General features: G+C 41.8%; 1 protein-coding gene across 1 annotated transcript in view; it reads right to left on the bottom strand.

Moving 5' to 3' along the window:
* Positions 1–12,469: 12,469 nt before the first annotated feature.
* The window catches only part of HECTD2 (HECT domain E3 ubiquitin protein ligase 2), a 128,057-nt gene continuing 121,525 nt past the window's right edge, over positions 12,470–19,001 (bottom strand). Inside the window, exon 21 of the mRNA XM_073685557.1 lies at positions 12,470–18,067. Within this exon, the coding sequence (XP_073541658.1) occupies positions 17,947–18,067 (121 nt within the window). The 3' untranslated portion in view covers positions 12,470–17,946. The remainder of the gene's footprint in view (positions 18,068–19,001) is intronic.

Here is a 19,001-nt window from a genome sequence, read left to right as displayed (position 1 = left end):
ACGGCAAGGTATCCATTTTTCTTTTTAGGCCACGGCCCCACTATCAGTATTTGGTCAGTATTCGGTCAGTATTTTTTCTCAGGAGTGGGAGCCAAAACCAGGAGTGGGTGATAAATGCAGAATTGGTGACTTGTTTCTCACCTGGTTTTGGCTCCCACTCCTGAGAAAAAATACTGACTGAATACTGATAGTGGAGCCGTGGCCTTACACTGAAAGTCAATGGCAGTCGTATACATCTGTAAAGCTTACTTCTGACTGCCCAAATGTGACGTAGAGTCCTAACATTTTAGGGATTTAAGACTTTATAGAGTCCGTCTCTTCTCATTTTATTTCAGTGTTTTAAAAGACTAAATAGAATAAAATTTCCCCCTGCTCCTTAAAATGCTCAGTCAGCCATAGCACTTTCACTGGTTCTAAAGTTTCATACCATTTAGGCGTTGTTCACACCAGGTTTGAGCCTAATATCAGATGTATATCTCCACCTTTTGCAGCTATATAGACATACAGTGGCATGCATCACCCATAGGTTCCTATTTAAAAAATAAAAGAATTGTATACCATGCGCTACATCGCATACCATGTGCTACATGCTTCTCCATAGCACTAATCTATACAACAACAAAAAAGTATATTCGCTGAACAGATGCCAAAAAACACTGCATGAAAAACTCTAGAATAAAGTTGCAAGCATTCCAAATAAGATTATGTCTCCATACATGCTATAGGTAATATAGTCTTTGATTAAGAAGACTTTATTAATTTCTACATGATGAATAGAGTTGATAGATCAAGCTTTAAATATTTCAGTAGTAGCACATAATAAAAGAAGAGGTCCAGTAACGAAGCACCCTGCTAGGCTAGTGAGCAAATACAAGTGACGACTTGCCCAGATTGGTGGAGCAGTCAGCACTGACTTAACACAAATTCCCAAGAGGATTTACATTTTCATATATTTAGAAGCACAGTTATAAATAATGAAAAAAAAAGTTAGTGGAATTAATATTTCCAGTTTAGACTGGCCAACCAAAGGAATGGGCTTCAAATATCCAGAAGACAACCCAATTTCGAGCTGTCTACGGAATCAATCATTTGCCACTGGGGTCTTTTTGCTATGGGTGGATTCACAGATAACTTTTTAGATCTGAAGATATGACCAACGCAGTTATCATAACACAGTTATGATGCCAGATGTGCCGTGTACATAGAGAATGATTTTCTCTAGTGGGCCATGGAATCACAGTCCTACTCTTGATACTGTTTCAGTGAGTTGCCGGGGGAGTAATATTTTTGACAAACTTATCAGATCGGTATAATTAAAGATCGACACTAACCTTACATTGATTGGCTGTGCCGGCATTTTTTGGCCATTTTAGTGTGCAGAGAAAGGAGCAGGAAGCAGTGGCCACCGAGGTTCAGGTAAGTAGCAGAACAGGAGCTGCAGTGAATCAGTGAGGGCTTTTTTTCATAGCAAGTCAGAGCCCTTTTAAAAATAATTTTCACCCGCTTGACAAACTCCTAAGATATGACATTTTATGTGATGGAAAACGCCGCGAACACTTTGGTGAAAATGGTCTAAAAATGTCTGAATTCTATGAAAGTCAACCAACCTGTTGTACAGATACAATCCATTAAAGCAACTCAGTTTGAACAGTCATTTTGAGCTGACAAGGTAGAGGCGCTCAGTGCACCATGGTGAGGCCAATCATTCAAGTGCACCTTCCCACCTACTTGTTTTCCATCTATCTCCACCCTTCTTTGACTATATAAAGCCAGAGATGTCAATCAAAGAAGAGGGGGTGGAGATAGATGGGAAACAAGTAGGTGGGAAGGTGTATTTAAATGTCTGGTCGCGCCGTGAAGCACCGAGAGCCTGTACTTGGTTTGAACAGCCATTCTGTATTGACAGACTCCATTTAACGCCATAGAAACAGTAGCTAAAGTCTGGGGGGCATCACAAGCGCTGATGTGGGAGTCTGCTGCCCCTGCTACTTCCCTGAGGGCCTCATCGTGGTTTAAGCCTCACTCACCTCATTTATATTCCCTATCAGATCTTACTTTTAGGGCAAGGCATCAAATTTATTATTCATATATTCCCAGTTTCCTTTGAGTTACTTTAATCAAAAGAAATATGTGAAATACGTAGGAGATCTTGTAATGCTAATGTCCTTTACCCTCACGGCATCTTGTGGATTTTCAAAATTAGAAACACTTTTGTTGATCATTAACCTGTCCATGTTAATTACCCAAGAAAACATACTCTTAACCTCCATTGAAAAACCATTTGATGAACATCATTCTAAATGAGTGACAGATGAGCCTGGAATTAGACAGTCTCCCCATGATCCAATCTTTATTTTAGAAGCCAAGCAAAGGTCGTGAATTTCTTGCATCTGTAATGTTAAGACCCGGACCTTCAGGAGGGGAATGCATGACATTATTATGCATTGTTTTCCTCTCCTGAAAGGGTTAATGTGGCTGGAATGGTTTCCCGCCATGCTGGGGATTGGTTCAGGTAGCCAGCCTGTCAGTGAGGTGTCGCAGGGGGAAGACTACTTCTTCCCTACGCGACAGCTGCTGATAGGGTCCTAATATTTATTAAACATTGGTGGCGCAGGGTATTAAAGATGGCAGAGCCTGAGGAGAGTGTCAGTCCTCAGACGCTGCTCATCTAGTGCTGCTGCCACCGCCGTGCCTGTGTCACCATGGAGGAGCTGCGCCGCAAGATGGGGGAGGAAGGTGCCTTTGTGGATCCATCGATGCCCGGACCGAGTCCCGCCGCCCGCAGACTGAACGGAGAACAGGAAGCACTGGAGGAGCGCATCACCGACGCTGAGCCGGAAGCCCTGATGACGTCATCCGGCAGCGCGGTCCTGCGCGCAGGAGCAAGAGGAGGAGAGTGGTATACTCTCCATCCCCAGTGAGGGCGCACGGGACACCAGGGAGGAGGCGAGGACGCAGGGGTGCCGCTGATGTCACCCCACATACAAGGACCAAGCTGGCCTCAGTCGACCACCGGCTGGAGGAAGCCGTTGCTGGTCCTGAGGCTGCCGATCCGCAAACTGGAGAGCCCGCAGAGAACGAGGTCTTCAGGCGTGAGGACAGTCAGGACGGGTTGCCTGAGGGCGGTGAGTATAGCCATCATGATACATACTACACTATGGAACAGTTGTCACATGTATTGTCCTCATTGAGGGACTTACTAGAGCCCGCTGCTGTGCCTTCTAGGCCAGCTAGTCTGTCCTCCAGGGCCCCGGGTGTAGCTGAGGTATGGAAGCACTTAGACCAGGGCCTGGGGGGCGAGAGGGGGGAGCAGGAATCCATGTTAACTCCTGTAGCTTCAGGGGCTAAAGGGGGTAGGGGAGGATTGTTATAAGGAAGCGTTAGTATGCACTGTCTCCCCCCTAGGTTATCACTTACCCATAACAGTAAAAAAAAATAATAAAATTTGGCGTAATGAATATTTGGATATCTTGTCTTTGCTGCCAGCGTCTAAGGACTTTTTGTCCCGGCTGGAGAAAGACGATGATAGACGCAGACCGATTCCACGGTCTTTTAATAATTGGCTGCAAGCCTTTTGTATTTACGCCAGTGTTATGGGTGAGAGGTTTCCCAGCAAGTGTTCAGGGCTTTTCCAACATGTGGAAATAGTATTGGAAGCATACAAACATTTTGGTAATTTGAGCTGGTATTTCTATGATGAGAATTTTAGACAGAAACTATCGGTATACCCATCCCTTAGATGGGGGGTTAAGGATGTGGGTTTGTGGCTGAACCTTATGTTGCCCTCCAAACCTGCTAATGTTCAGCGCCAAATACCGGCTCAAACTACAATGAGGAAAGGTACTTGCTTCGCTTTCAATGAAACACAGTGTAAATGGCCCAACACCTGCAAATACAAACACGAGTGCTCCTTCTGTGGAGGGTCACATCCTATGTCCAGGTGTTTTAAAAAAGCGAGCCTGTCAGGACAGCCCTCCACAAAGGAGCACCTTAACAAGGGCATCGACTCCAGTAAATCTGGAGAAAATGCGCCCCTGGTTAGAGCGGTACCCAGACCACAAGAGAGCCAGCTTACTAACTAATGGTTTTACAGAGGGTTTCTATATTCCCCAATTCCTGGGGGAAGGCTGCATATGGGTGAATAATTTAAAATCTGTGGATCTACACCCAGAGGTGGTAGAGAAGAAATTAAGTAAAGAAATAGTGGAAGGGAGAGTAGCGGGCCCATTTAGGGTGCGTCCGTTAAAGAATTTTCGTTTATCACCTCTGGGTGTAGTCGCTAAGAAGGAGCCAAATTCGTTTAGGCTTATTCACCACTTATCATATCCATATGGGTCTTCTTTAAATGACAGCATTGACAATAGCGTTATTTCTGTTAGCTATACATCATTTGATACGGCAGTGGAGATAGTTAAAAGTTTTGGGCCTGGGGCTTTAATGGCCAAGGCCGACATAGAATCTGCCTTTAGGCTGCTGCCTATACACCCTAGTGGGTTTAATTCTCTTGGTTTTCAGTTTAATGGTTCTTTCTATGTAGATAAATGCCTGCCTATGGGTTGTTCAGTATCGTGTTTTTATTTTGAGGCGTTTGCTTCATTTATGGAGTGGGTGACAGCAGTCAGGTCCATGAAGGGTGGTATAGCGCACTACTTGGACGATTTTCTTTTTGTAGGCCCAGCTGATTCTGATGTATGTAGTGAGCTGTTAGCTATCTTTCAATCAATTTGTGTGGAGTTTGGTATCCCGCTAGCTAGAGGGAAAACTATTCATCCGGTTAGTTGTATTGAATATTTAGGTATTGTAGTAGATACAGTTAGGGGCGAGTGTTGATTACCTTTAGTTAAGATTGACAAATGTAGGAATGCATTGCTAGCATTATTCAGTAAGAAGAAAGCAATGGTCAAAGAGGTTGAGTCTGTGTTGGGTTTGCTAGCCTTTGCGTCTAGAGTTATGCCTATGGGTAGAGTTTTCAGTAGACGCTTGTCCGCACACATTGCAGGACTTGGGAACCCGCAGTTACATGTGCGCATAACCAAGGAGGTCAAGGAAGATTTAGAAGTCTGGTTAGATTTTTTGCAGTATTTTAATGGCCTACCAATCTGGCGGTCTGCCTTTGTTGCTGAGGTTGAATTGGAGTGGTATATGAATGTAAATTCTTCCTTAGGTTTTGGTGTCTGTCTGGGTGGTAAGTGGTGTGCAGAGAAATGGCACCCTGCCTGGTTAAAAAATGGCGTTTTAAATAATATAATTTTGTTAGAAGTTTTTCCCATTTTGGTGTCAATAGCGATTTGGGGAGAGCAGTTGTCTAATAGGAATATTCTCATTCATTCCAGTAGGAAAGGAGTAGTTCTTACTGTGAATTGCTTGTCAAGTAAATGCAAATTAGTAGTTAGACTGCTCAGGCATTTAGTTCTGTTGTGTCTCAAAAGGAACATTTGGCTGAAGGCGGTAGAAGTTGATAATAAATATAGTGCAGTTGCTGACTCACTTTCTCATTTACAGTTCTCAGATTTCTTCAGGCTCGCACCCCGCGCTCAACAGATAGGAGAGGATTGTCCAGGATATTTGTGGGGAATAATCTGGGCCTAATAATGGAATTGTTGCAAAGGTCACTAGCGGTTTCAACCTGGAAGGGTTACCTGGCGCCTTGGGAGCTGTGGTCAGAATTCTGTGCGGGTGGCAGGTTGAGAGCTGACAGGTGTTCGGAGCAGGCTGCTTTAACTTTTGTGTTGACATATATTGATAAAGGGCTTGCATATTCAACAAAAGCAAAAAATTTATCCGGTATTTCTTTCTTTCTTAAAATTCTGGGTCAGCGTCCAATTAATGATTATTTTTTAATTGAGCAGGTATTGAAGGGGTACAAGAGGAAGCATTTTGTTCATGATGGAAGGTGCCCTATTTCCCCAACTATGCTAAGAAATCTGTGTGAAGTGGCATTTACTTGTTGTTATAATGAATTTGAGGCTATTTTATTTTCCACAGCAGAAGTTTTAATGTTTTTTGGAGCTCTTCGTATAGGTGAGCTGTTACCCAGAAGTAAGACTGGCACATAAGGATTGTCATGGCAGCACGTGAAGTTGGAAAGAAAATCATTAATGCTTTTTATAGCTAGGTCAAAGACAGATCAGTCCGGTAAAGGTTGTGGTATTCATTTAAAATGTTTTTCTGATGCAGCTATCTGTCCAGTCTGCAGGGTGAAGAGCTACTTGGATATTCGCCCGGCCAATGGAGAGAAGTTCCTGCTTCATCGGTCTGGCGAGCCTCTGACGCAATTCCAGTTTAGGAGTATTCTTAAAAAGTGTTTGTCGGTGATGCAGTTGGGAGATAGATATTTTTCTACCCATTCCTTTAGGATTGGTGCTGCGACAGAGGCCGCCAGATTGGGATTGAGTGAGGAAGTCATTAAGAGATTGGGAAGGTGGGATTCGAAATGTTATAAGTTGTACATTAGGAGATAATTAGCACTATTGTTTTTTCTGTTGTAGTTTTTCTAGGTGTCACAGTGTGGATTTTGGGCCATTCATTTATCCAATGGGCTGAATGGAGGGCACAACAACGCTGCTACGGGCCAAATTTATCATTGTCTTCTGATAAAGTGAGAATTTTTTGGTTTGGAATTAGTGGACAAAGATGGGACGGTCTTTTGGATCAAGTGACCCTAATGGGTATTCGAGCTCCGGCCCCTGACATCATTATCGTACACCTAGGAGGAAACGACATTGGAAAGTTGGGCGCTATTGACCTGTTATTCCAGATGAAGAAGAGTTTGTTAGAGTTAAAAAAGTCATTTTATAATGTTAAGATTATATTTTCTGAGGTTCTTTCCAGGCTTTTGTGGGTTAGTTCAGCGGAGCTGAAGTTTTGTGAGAAAATGCGTAAAAGGTTAAACAGGTCTTTGAGTAAATTCATGCCACTAATTGGTGGGATTTCATTTAGACACGTGGATTTGGAAGGATTGCCAGGCCTTTTTCAAGTTGATTGTGTTCACCTATCTGATGTAGGTTTTGACATATTCAACCTAAATTTACAAGCAATGGTTGAGTTGGCCCTTGGTGGGGCGGGGCCATGCGTGTCTTTTTAGTCACGATGGCCGTTTGGGGTTAGTTGTTCAGGAGACTGAATGGACAGCAGGTTGGTAAGGTAAACGGGCTTGAGCTTATGGCTAAGCAGCAGTGTTATAAGAGTTTTATTAAAGTTATGGTTTTTTAAGTATAAGAATTTTTAATAAAGGCCATGACCATAAATTTTTCCAACCAAATCTGCGTATGTCATGTTTATTGAGTGTGGTAAACAATAGGTTTTTGGAAACTAAGGTTAATATGCAGTATAATGCCATGCTCATTTCCCTAAATTGGCTCTATTCTAGTAGGAAGTGCTCTCTTTTATGCATAAGCAATTGGAATTCCCCAAAATCCCGTCTCCCAATGTCTGTTTACTTGGTGTTATGGATGAGGCAGAATCAGAATCCTATGAGAAACTGTTTAAGTTTATACTTTTCTCTACAAGAGAAATGATTATCATGCCCTGAAAATGTCTTCTGATATACAAGACACTGTATGCCAATAGAAAATGCTCCCAAAAATTTTAAACCGTCTGGGGGGTAAGGGTTGGTGATTGTATAAAGACTGCTAGACCTATATGACATGTAGACTTGTTGCTTGCGGAACAACTGGAAATCCTCTTTTGTGCAGGGGGTTGGTGGGAGGATTCAGGGCTGAAGTGGCAGTATGATTGTGCGAGATAAGATTGTATGAATGGCATTGGCTAAGGCAGTCATTGAAGTAGAATTGGTCATTTATAACTGAATCGTGCAGGTATGTTTAGTCTTGTAAAAAAAAAAAATCCATATATTTTTGCGATTTTTTGCTGTAGCAGAAACACTGATTTGCTTCGATCCACCTGCTATTATCACCTATTACTGTAAGGCTAAATATATATTATGCTTGGCTGAATGAAACTCATACAATATTGCAATGTTGAATTGTATTATTGATCTTGTATTCTAAAATTGCAGAAATAAAACCTTTGGGAAAAAAAAAGTTGCATTGCAAGTCATATGAAATGGAAAATAAAGGAATTGAGAAATAAGCCAGCTACAGCTGGATGCGCTGACATGATTTTCATGAAAATGCAATCAATTCAAGGTTAATACCATAAAGACATTAATGGATCCTTGTGGTTGTTATTCCTTTGGTATTCTCCATCAGGCTTGGCTTTCATGCTATGGCTGCTGCCTGCGGCCGAATCCACACCTAGCGGTGGCCTATGACTGCACCTCCATTTACCAACAGAAGCAATTAACCACCGCATGCAGGTAGGGGTTTGGCTTACTATTAGGAGCCTCCACAGAGGGTACTGCCATAGTTATTGATGGTAATAGTGCAGCATACAGTGCTATGCTTTCTGCAAAGTGCTGAAACAGTCAACTGAACGTTTGGAGGACACCATTATAATTCTATGGAGTCTGCCTGCCAATGCCACATCCATCATCATTATATTAATAGGTAATAAAGGTTGGGTCAGTGTGGGTTTGACTAGTGGAACCCCCATGAATCACTGATCCGGTGTCCTCAATTAGCAGTTAGCAGTTAGCTGCAAGATCACAGCCAGCAAGAGTTGAATGGAGGGGTAGTTGGATTATATGCAGGGCTCAGCCATCTTGGTTAGTGTCAGACTTTAAATGAAGCAGCAAAGTGAAAACTTTATTCATCTCCTTTTTGCCATGGTCTCATGGTTGAGAGTTAATCAGGGACACAGAGGGTCTAATCCACAATGATACAACAGTTTTACCTATCCAGCATCTAATGATGGATATGAAGTAGACTCTCCCACCCACCCCTTTTAAAGAATATAGGAAGTCCAAGCAGTCATCACCTATCGAGTGTGCAGAAATTCTGAAATACCTCAATGTCCCAAACACTGTAAACTATGTAGACCATAGGCGTCAGTCAGAGGCTGTACAATAGTCCAGAACAACATATGTCCATATGATCACTAGTTAAAGCTGCACACACATTTACATACTTGTGAATTACATCTAAGAGTCCAGGATGGATTTTTTTTTATATATACTATTTTTCTATTAACATGGCTTTTTAGAATGTATATTTAAGCTATTCCCTGACTTGGCAATGGCACTCTCATACTGCATTTCTCTTTCATACAAGGCAAGTGTAGTAGAGGGGTCTCTGCTAGTAGCCTCCTGATGAACGGTTGGAAGCCGGATACTGCAATGCTTATGATGGTCGCTGCACATCTCAACATGCAATTTAAGGACATATAAAACACGGCTGAAAGAATCACAAGCTGCCCTAATTAAAACAAGGCAGCTGAACTTCCCCATTCAGGTTGCCAAATTAGTTAAAAAAAGAAAGCCCTCTAGGCCAAATCATAAGGCTGTATAGACGACACTAACAAAAATTGCTGATCACCATCCACATCATGAATTTATCTTTGATCCATCAAGGTAAGCCCATGTTTGGATCCCATTCACTTGAGCAGAAAGCTACAACTCCAGTTAGGTGAACGAGGCTTTAATGAATTTGCATACAGAGTGGATGAACAGAAGCACTATGGACCAGGAAAAACTGGAGTGCAGCAGCCCTTCATTCTAGGCATCGGTGAGGGTCCCAGCTGTCAGCCCTCCATCGATCAGAAAATTTGGACATCCTAAAATCATAGGAATATCCCTTCAAACTTTAGCTTCTTCAAGAGGACGTGTCTCATAACAGATCGTGTTGAGCATTGAGTTTTCATCAGGTATGCACAGAGTATCGCGGGTGCTCAAGTGACATGCTCGAGTCCCCACCCTGCATGTTGCACAGCTGTTAGACAGCCCAAAAAAAATGCAGAGATTGCCAGCCTTACACGGGCAATCCTCGCATGTTATTGGCTAACAGCAGCGAAACATGCGGGGTGGGGACTTGAGTATATCATTCGAGCACCCGCGATACTCGGTGCATACCCGAGCACAAGATGCAAACTCAAGTAGCGAGCACATGCGCTCAACACTAATAACAGATCCTCTAGAGCAGTGTTTCTCAACTCCAGTCCTCAAGACCCACCAACAGATCATGTTTTCAGGATTTCCATTCACATTGCACAAGTGATGGAATTATCACCTGGGCAATATGAAGGAAATCCTGAAAACATGATCTGTTGGTGGGTCTTGAGGACTGGAGTTGAGAAACACTGCTCTAGAACAAGGGCGCACAACCTGCAGCTCGGGGGCCACATGCAAACCGTATTGCCATTCTGAGCGCCCCCCTACTATATGGACAGGAAAATTCTTGACTGGGAGGATAGCTATATTTGGGTAACCGCACAAAGAAGAGTAGTGGCAGCAGCACCTATTGGATAAATTAGGTTACTTGTGTTATTTTACATGCGTTTTCATCACATTTTTAGCACTACGGTTTTTGTTTCTTTTTGCTATGTCATGTTTTAAATAAAGCTGCTTTGTTTTTGATACTTCCTGGTGTTTGGTTTTGACAAAACTTTATTGATACAGTCATGTGCGGATTACATGTGCTTTTTTACCTGCGGTTTTTCTGCATCCATTGTGCACATAAAACTCAGTGCACCAGAGAGAAATTGACATGTTGCAGATTTGAAACCCGCACCGCAGGTCAGTTTAAACTGAGTAAAAGGAGAAACAAAAAGCACAGTGGGCATGAGATTTCTATAGATCCCATCCACTATGCTGGAACTGTAAGATCCTGTGTTTTTGAAGCAGGGAAAATATGCAGCGTCAAAAGCTCATCATGAGCACAAGGCCTTAGAGCGCAGATTGGTGGCGGTAAGAGTCCTTTAAGTAGAATTTGTACCATATACTTTAAATATGCCATAAATGTCATAGAAGGTAAAACCCCTTTAATTTTTTGGGGCGGTTGGCGGATTGGTTCAGGATGACAATGTGGCCCTTGAACCAAAAAAGGTTGTGCACCCCTGATCTAGAATATCCATCTTTTTACTGGGTGATTTCAAACTATTAAAAAAAAAACATAAAAACATAAAAACATAAAAAATAAAAATGCACAACAGACAAGCACAAAGTGCAGACAGATTTATTACTTTTGTACAAAGTATAAAACGTGCCCCTAACATTTGATTGCACTTATAACTTACACACAGCAGGTTCTCTGAGGTATTACTTTTACAGTAAACAGATCATCGCTTTAATAAATAAAAGTATCCTAAGGCAATGATTAGATCTCTGACAAGGTCAACAATAAAGCTTTTCTTCTCAGGATTACAGGAAACAACAGTGGTCTTCCGTGTCGTCAACATCAGCATGAAATATACTTAAAAGGTTTTTGTACATAAATAAAAGTGAGGTTTGAAGAGTCAAAATGCTCAGCAAATTGAGAAGGTAAACGCTAAACCGTAAGGCTTTTATTTCTTATACGAGGGTGATTTCAGTTCTTCCCAGAGTAACTAGCCATCAACTTACAAATGATCTTAAAATGACTTCCCAAACGCTAGGTTCCCTAGATTATATTATTATATATAGCTTCCTAAGCTCTACTTTGGTAAATTCCTTTTTCTTAAGAAAGTCTCAAAATAAAAAAAATGAAACAATTGCACTATAATGAAGAGAGCAGCAGAGATCAGCTGCAAGCTGCTAGAAAACCAGGCAGAACCATTCATTTCCCCAGCAGCGCCTCCGCAGGTAAAATTAAGAATTGCACGGTGCCTATAGCCATCCTGCATAATTGATAAAAATCTATAACAAGGATGCTCCTCTCTAATAATGCAATGCTCTTAAAGGAAAACTGACAGATTTATGCTTCCCAAAACAAGAGCAGCGTGAATCAGAAGCCGCTTCTGTAAGTTTTACTTTTAAAGGGACTCTAATCACAGGATGACTTCATCTTCAGCAGCGGCACTCGTTGCAACCTTGGTGTGGCCAAACAGTTCAGGGCGCCTTCCCAACTACTTGGTTTCCATCTATCTCCACCTTTCTCGGCCTCTATAAAGCCAGAGCTGTCAATCAAAGAAGGGGGGGGGGTGGATTGAGGGAAAACAAGCAGGTGAGGTGCCTTAAATGTTTGGCCATGCCAAGGGGGCACCGAGCACCTGTACTTGGTTTGAACAGTCATTTTGTGGCTTACAGATTCTCTTTAAAACGGTTTCAGTGAACACACAGCACTTCATAGAATCATAGAATTGGTAGAGTTGGAGGGGACCTCCTGGGTCATCTGGTCCAACCCCCTGCTCAAAGCAGGATTCACTAAATCATCTCAGACAGATATCTGTCCAACCTTTGTTTGAAGACTTCCATTGAAGGAGAACTCACCATCTCTCGTGGCCGCCTGTTCCACTCATTGATCACCCTCACTGTCAAAAGGTTTTTTCGAATATCTAATCTAGGTCTCCTCCCATTTAGTTTCATCTCATTGCTTCTAGTCTTTCCTCGTGCAAATGAGAATAAAGTTGATCCTTCTACAATGTGACAGCCCTTGAGATATTTGTAGACAGCTATTAAGTCTCCTCTCAGTCTTCTTTTTTCCAAGCTAAACATTCCCAAATCCTGTAACCGTTCCTCATAGGACATGGTTTGCAGCCCGGTCACCATTCTGGTCGCTCTTCTCTGAACTTGCTCCACTTGATTCATCAAAGCTTTTACACCAAAATTCTGGTGTAAAAAGCTTTGACAAGTCGCAAAGTTTTAGAGCAATGTGAAGCTGCATTAACATTTTGCGACTTTTTGCGCTTTCACTCCATTTTCGCCCTGGACTGGGACGGGGTAGTAGCAATCCCCACTAGTCTAATTCATGATGAGCAGCAGCATTCGCTATGCCAGTCCCCGACTAGAATAAGATTTGTGGAGAAAGCACACACTTGTCAGATGCTCCTCATTTATTCATGACTCCAGAATGCCCCCTGGCGTGAAAACCACCGGCGATGAATCAAGGCCAATTAGTTTAAAGAGCCGGCCAGGGACAAGGTGAGTAGAATGGCTAGACTGAGGCAGGTCCCACCATCAGGTCCCTAGACTACACAGATTAGGAAACTACCTGTCAGTTTAGAGGTTCGGAGTGAAACCACTGGGGATCTAACTAAGGAAGAATATTTCGGTATATATGCAGGAAACTGAGGTTATACCGCTCCATACTACCGTACAGGCTCCAGACTCTGCCGTGGCCATAAAAACCAATAAACTGAACCAAAACGTGCAGGTTTCCATCATTTTTAGAAGCTGAAATCAAATTAGGATTCTAATGGTGGGAAAACAAATTCTAGACAAGCACGGTAAGACTACCCGCAGGAAGGTCGTGATATTTGGTCAATGTTGGCGGCTGATCAATACGGATGCAGTGAGCAGAAAACATCACAGGTTTACATGAAATACATCAGATGGGACAAAAAGCAGAGCAGCAGAGATGAAGTCAAGCTCACATAATCTACTCAACCTGATTCAGAGGATAATTTGGCAGCATTGTCCATCTGTGGCCCCTGGAGTTAAACTGTGGTAAAGCAGCTTAAACTAAACAGTATGTGATGGGGAGCACTGAACAATGACATTATGGAGTAAATTACAGCGAAAAAAAGAACTTGGCACGATTTAGTAAAGTGATATCGTTTTATAAATCCGTAATGAATGCATAATGTGGGATTGATCCTCTAATTAAAGCAGCAATCTCAGCATTGGCATTCCCTTAACATGGCAGATATGTACAGTGGAAGCTGTATAAACCATTGCTATATTAAGTGCATGACTGATGCCAGGGGTTATAAGTCTCTCATTCATAACAGCCTGGCTCAATTCTGGGCAGTTTCCCATGAATGTAGCCATGGTGTGTATGAGAAGGTAGCAAAACATCCAAGACTAATCACCCTCTGGAGCACAAAAAAGGAAAGCCGAGTTCTATGGGAAAACATACACCAAAATACATCATGCATTGAGAGGCACAACATGTCAGTGTACTGTATAAGTGGGAATACCATCATTGAAATATGGTGTTTTCCAGCAAAATCGTGATTTGCACAGTGCAAAAAAAAAGAGGAGCCGCGAAGTAAGAGACGGTTTTCAGGGCTCCTGTCCACAGACTCTAATCAGCGGGTGTCTTGAACGTGTCCTGTTCTCTATGTGAGGCAGTGCTGGGAATCATATACGAGGGTAGTTGGGTGTCCCCCAGGATGTGTAAGGAAACATACTGAACCCGCTGAAGTGAGTTGCAACGCAAAATAAAAGTGAGTGTGGACTGGGTCACGCCGTTTTCCCAATTCAGATTTAGGAAACCAGACATTGGCTTTTATTTTTGGAGCGATCTGTAGGAAGGTAGTGGGATGGATCTCTCCCCCCAGTACGGGTCTTGCAAGTGTCCCATGGCTATGATTCAGATTTAATCCTGCAGGTAAGGGTTGGGAGTGTCAGTGTTGGTTTTCAAGCAGCAGAGCAGGAGGTTCAGTATATGCCTGGCTGTGTGAGGCTCGACACAGACCAGAGCCAGAGACCTGAGCAAAGCAATTACCGCACCCATGAGTTATACGGTGGTGCAATGGACTGGACACGGACGTTCGGGCTGCGAACCGGATGATAACGTTTGAATTTATTTCTTTTCTTGGCAAATAAAGACGTTTAAGTTGAACTTTCTTGGATCACTGCCTCACTACCGTACTGACGTGAAAGCTGCTGCCTTACAATTAGTATAGGACAAGTGCACAATACCTGCCAATCATGCCACATCTAGGCAGGTATATGGGGTCATAACTTCATCAGCACTGCTCATCTCCATATAATCTACCTATATAGTGCTTGTTCGCATTGAGGACAGTGCAGGAGCCGCTTGTCATCATATGCGTTATTTTCACCCATGGATCAGACAAGAATAATGCATACTAAACTAGCCCATTTACTTATACTGGTCCATGAGCTGACTGTATGCAGTGTTTTCTGCAGATGGATGGAAAATACATGTATCTGAACCTGCTCTTACTCACTAAGCCACCCCTGGGGCAGCTGCAAACAGCTGTAATTTTATTATTTTAGTCTACATCTGCGCACTGAATTTAGAGCTCAGTAAAACAGAGTTCCAACTATTGTATAGATATTTTGTGAAATTAATCAGCACAGAATGGTGGACCTAAATGTGACACGGTACTATACCATCTAAGGGGCAAAAGCCATCAATGAAGTAGAAAACATTTCCCTGGGATGCAAAGGTTAGTAAATCTTGATGAAAATCTGTATATTACAACAAAATGATTGTATAAAAAAAAGTTACATCAGAAGCAGAAAAATAGACAATTGGGCGGCAGCACAGGCCCCTGGTAACAACATCCGCTAAAAAGGGCAAAATACACAGTACGCCAAGCTAAATCTCATACAAATAATACAGTATATAACAAAAGGACTTGACGTTTCAGCAAGATCCTAACACTTTGTGTTCTCGCTTTTTTCACATACAAAATTACACAAATCAACGCCATAAACACATGAACGCCATTTTATGACCAGGAATGTAATGTATTTCCTAGTCACCGAAATGTTGTCTTCATTATTGTAAATCGTCTTCTTCCAACATGACTTCCCATGGAACACATTCGCTATCCTAACTGAATAGTTAAATATTTTACTGAAGTCTCACTACAACTCCAGCCGTCTTCAGTGATCAGTATTACCCAGAAGAAGAAACCTTTACCAGATACATTGTCATGAAGTCTTCCTGCAAAAAAGAAATCTTTGACACTGAAGTACTATTTTACACAATAGATATACAAAAAATGGCCACGTCATAGGGACACCTGTACTATGCCTGACGCGGTGTCTTACTATACATATTGCTTTCTCCCTAATATTTTAGTCTTTCGGTTATACAAATGACAAACCACAAATTATTTCCCTACATGGAAGTGGTTATGGACTTAAGTGAACAGGTAATAATGTGAACAGTTACATAGGACTGTAGGTTGAAGTCCTAGAACAAAATGGCAAAAGTCTCTTGGTGAGACTTGGCATTTTCAACAATTGCGTAAAGGAGCACTCCAGCCAAAAAAAAAAAAGTTGCCTTTATTAAGCAGCTAAGGCTATTAAAAAATAATTTTGAAGCTTTCAGAATACCTGTTATTTTAGTTGATGTGAAATGTGTGGTTCGTCTGCCATGCTGAATCCTTCTTCAACTCTGATATGGTTTACCTACTGCAGACTACATTTTCCATGATGCACCAGGCCTCTCCTATCTAAGGAAAAAATGCTTTCAGAACAGAAAAGAGTCTCGGCTAAACCTAGGATATGCAACATCAGCCTGTCTGCCCTGCCTACCGCTTGTGATGGGTTTCACCCATTCAGCTCTTACAAGCAGGAGGCAGGGAGAAATGCTAAAGTTTTATCTCAAATACATTGGAACACTCACAAATTGTATATAGACAGTGTGAGTCAGGAGAGTTTTCTACATGCAGCCAATAATTGTATGACTTAACTATAAATTAACTGCTATATAAAGGCAGATATAATATGGACATCTTTAACTAAATGGGGGCAGGAATTAGGAGGGAGGAGCAGGGTGAGGAGGAGGATGAGTCCAAGAACTATCTGGCAGACAGGTCATGATGTCATGCTGTAATTCACTGCAAGTCACAGCCTAAACCTATTTCTACACTGCAGCTCATGTACTGGACTGAAGATTACATGGCCCAGCAAAAACATGAATTGATGCTACTGAGCAGAGATCAAACTAATCCTATTGCTGACGAGTTACTAATGTATGTGCAAAAAATTGCTGGAGTGCTACTTTAATAAAATGGTATCAGTTCAAGTCGGTGGAGAAATCAATGCTCTGATGCTGCACTTGGCTCTGTGCACAAGACGTGGTGACTCCCAGCAGCAGAATAGGACAGTCTGGAAGCGTTACATGACAGAATACCTTCCACACATGCAGAACTCACCAGGCTAATGTGTACTGCCATATCAAGCTACCAAAATATCTATGTAACTGGCAGAACTTATCAGGCTATATGTGCACATCATATTGTCATAGCAGACTAAACTATCTGACATGTAGCTTTCTTCATGATGAATATACATAAAAACACCCAAAAATATTTTTTTGTATCCATAGTATATACAGCTCACTGGTGTCCCTGACACCCCCATTTTTTTAAAAAAAAAAAAAGAAGTTAAAAATTTGTGAAAATATCATCATATTAATTGGCAAACTTGCCCCCTTTTTTTTTTTTCTGGTCCCAAATGAATCTTGTGGAACACACGTTGCATTTCAGAAAGTTATCTGTTTTAACTACCAAAAGTTCCTGCCTTTTTGGCATTCATCGAAGATCATATTAAATATATGTATGCCTCTTCTTATGTCCAGCAACATAAAGCCAGAAACAATATCCTTTATACAAAAAGCAAAATATTTTTTCCCCAATTAAAGTGAAATAATTACCAGTCCTTATACAAAATGGAAGTTACGTGAATGATGTCCCTTGATCCAAGTCAATAAATATACACATTAGACAATCCCTTTCTGGACTAGTTCGTTCCCTAAACAGCTACAAAGTAGAAAATTGTAAAATTGTATCTACACAACTCTTTTACAGCTCATTATAAACATCTCTCTACATTAATAAAGCACTGTGAATAAAGGGCAGGATTATAAAGCGGTTTGGTGTCAAGATTTGCTGACCTGCATTAAGTTTTATTACTAAGTAACTAAAAACTGTTACTAAATCCAAGCTAATATCAAAGCCCGCTGGTAAAAAGGTGAAAATTGTGTTATTTACAACAAGATTAATTCTTGCAATCCTCCCATAGTTTTCTCAATGGGGTGGTCTCTCTTAAGAGGAAAATGTCCTTTGTTGTAGGTCCGACACAGAGGCGGAGTATAGGTCCGACACAGAGGCGGCGTAGGTTGAACTGTTGCTTTCCTACCACAACCGGAATACCCAACGGACTCTTCTTAAGAAGGTGAGAAATCAAGACCGGAAAGTCTTCTGTGCTCATTGTAGACCAAACCCTTCTGAGTTGGAAATGGCAATGGTTAGCTTTTGTTTCAGCTCCTTTTTAGTTTTGTAAGGAGGTAAACACAGCTGGTTAAAGCAGGTGTGTGCTGTCGGCAACCTGGAACAAACACATTCATTTTATTATTGATGTACGAAAAAGGATATTTATAGAAGAGATGTAGGACAAAAAAAAAATACATACATGCATAAATGAGAGTACTCTACCTAAAACGCATTCATTATACTTTCTCAGAACGTAATCCCCCCACCATACACATGGGATGGCTTTCGGCCGAAAGATGGTTCCGCTGACAGCTCTCTTAGCTGTCTCCTCCTCAGGCCTCATTCAGATGTTTGATTTTTGCATACAAGTGCTATCTGTGGTTTTCTATGGAGTCATTCACATGTACGTCATTTTTCGCAGATCGAGTGGCTCGCAGAAAATCGTGGAGACAAATCAGATTTTGATCTGAGGGTCGGATCAAAATCGGCAATGCAAGTCTATGGGTCCGCACTCGGATGACATCAGATTTTCAAGGACTGTCACATAGGAGAAGGTGGAGAAGCTTTTATTTCTCCATGTATGAGAAAAATGGACCAAATTCTGATCAAACATAAGAAAAAAATGGACGTCTGAACGAGCCCTTACATAGGAGCTTAACAGAGTGCTCCTGCTAGACATTTTTGGTGGAGTATTATCTCATGGAGAACAAAACAATCATCAATCTAAAATCAGACATTCCGGATCCTTAACTCTCCCCAATCAATTGTCCAGGGCTTCCATACACATTAGACAGTTGGCTAAACCCATCTTTATCGTTGGGTTCGGCCAACATTAATCTAATGTGTATAGGGGGCTTTAGATATATCAATTTTGAACAGGTATCTCACGTCTTCCAGTCTTCATTGGACATAACTCTGATTTTTAAGTATCAAGCTAAACAATTGACATGCAGAGTCCTACATGGTGCACATGCCGCAACGTTTCATGTGGACACCAGGGCTGTGAAGTCTGTAAGCCAAACCTTCGACTCTTCAATTTCCCTGACTCC

This window comes from Phyllobates terribilis, unplaced genomic scaffold (genome assembly GCF_046119375.1).
Source record: "Phyllobates terribilis strain yellow unplaced genomic scaffold, ASM4611937v1 Scaffold_5__5_contigs__length_657084704, whole genome shotgun sequence".
Classification (NCBI taxonomy): domain Eukaryota; kingdom Metazoa; phylum Chordata; class Amphibia; order Anura; family Dendrobatidae; genus Phyllobates; species Phyllobates terribilis.
The sequence above is the reverse complement of the archived record's forward strand: the minus strand, read 5'-3'. Positions and strand labels throughout refer to the sequence as shown.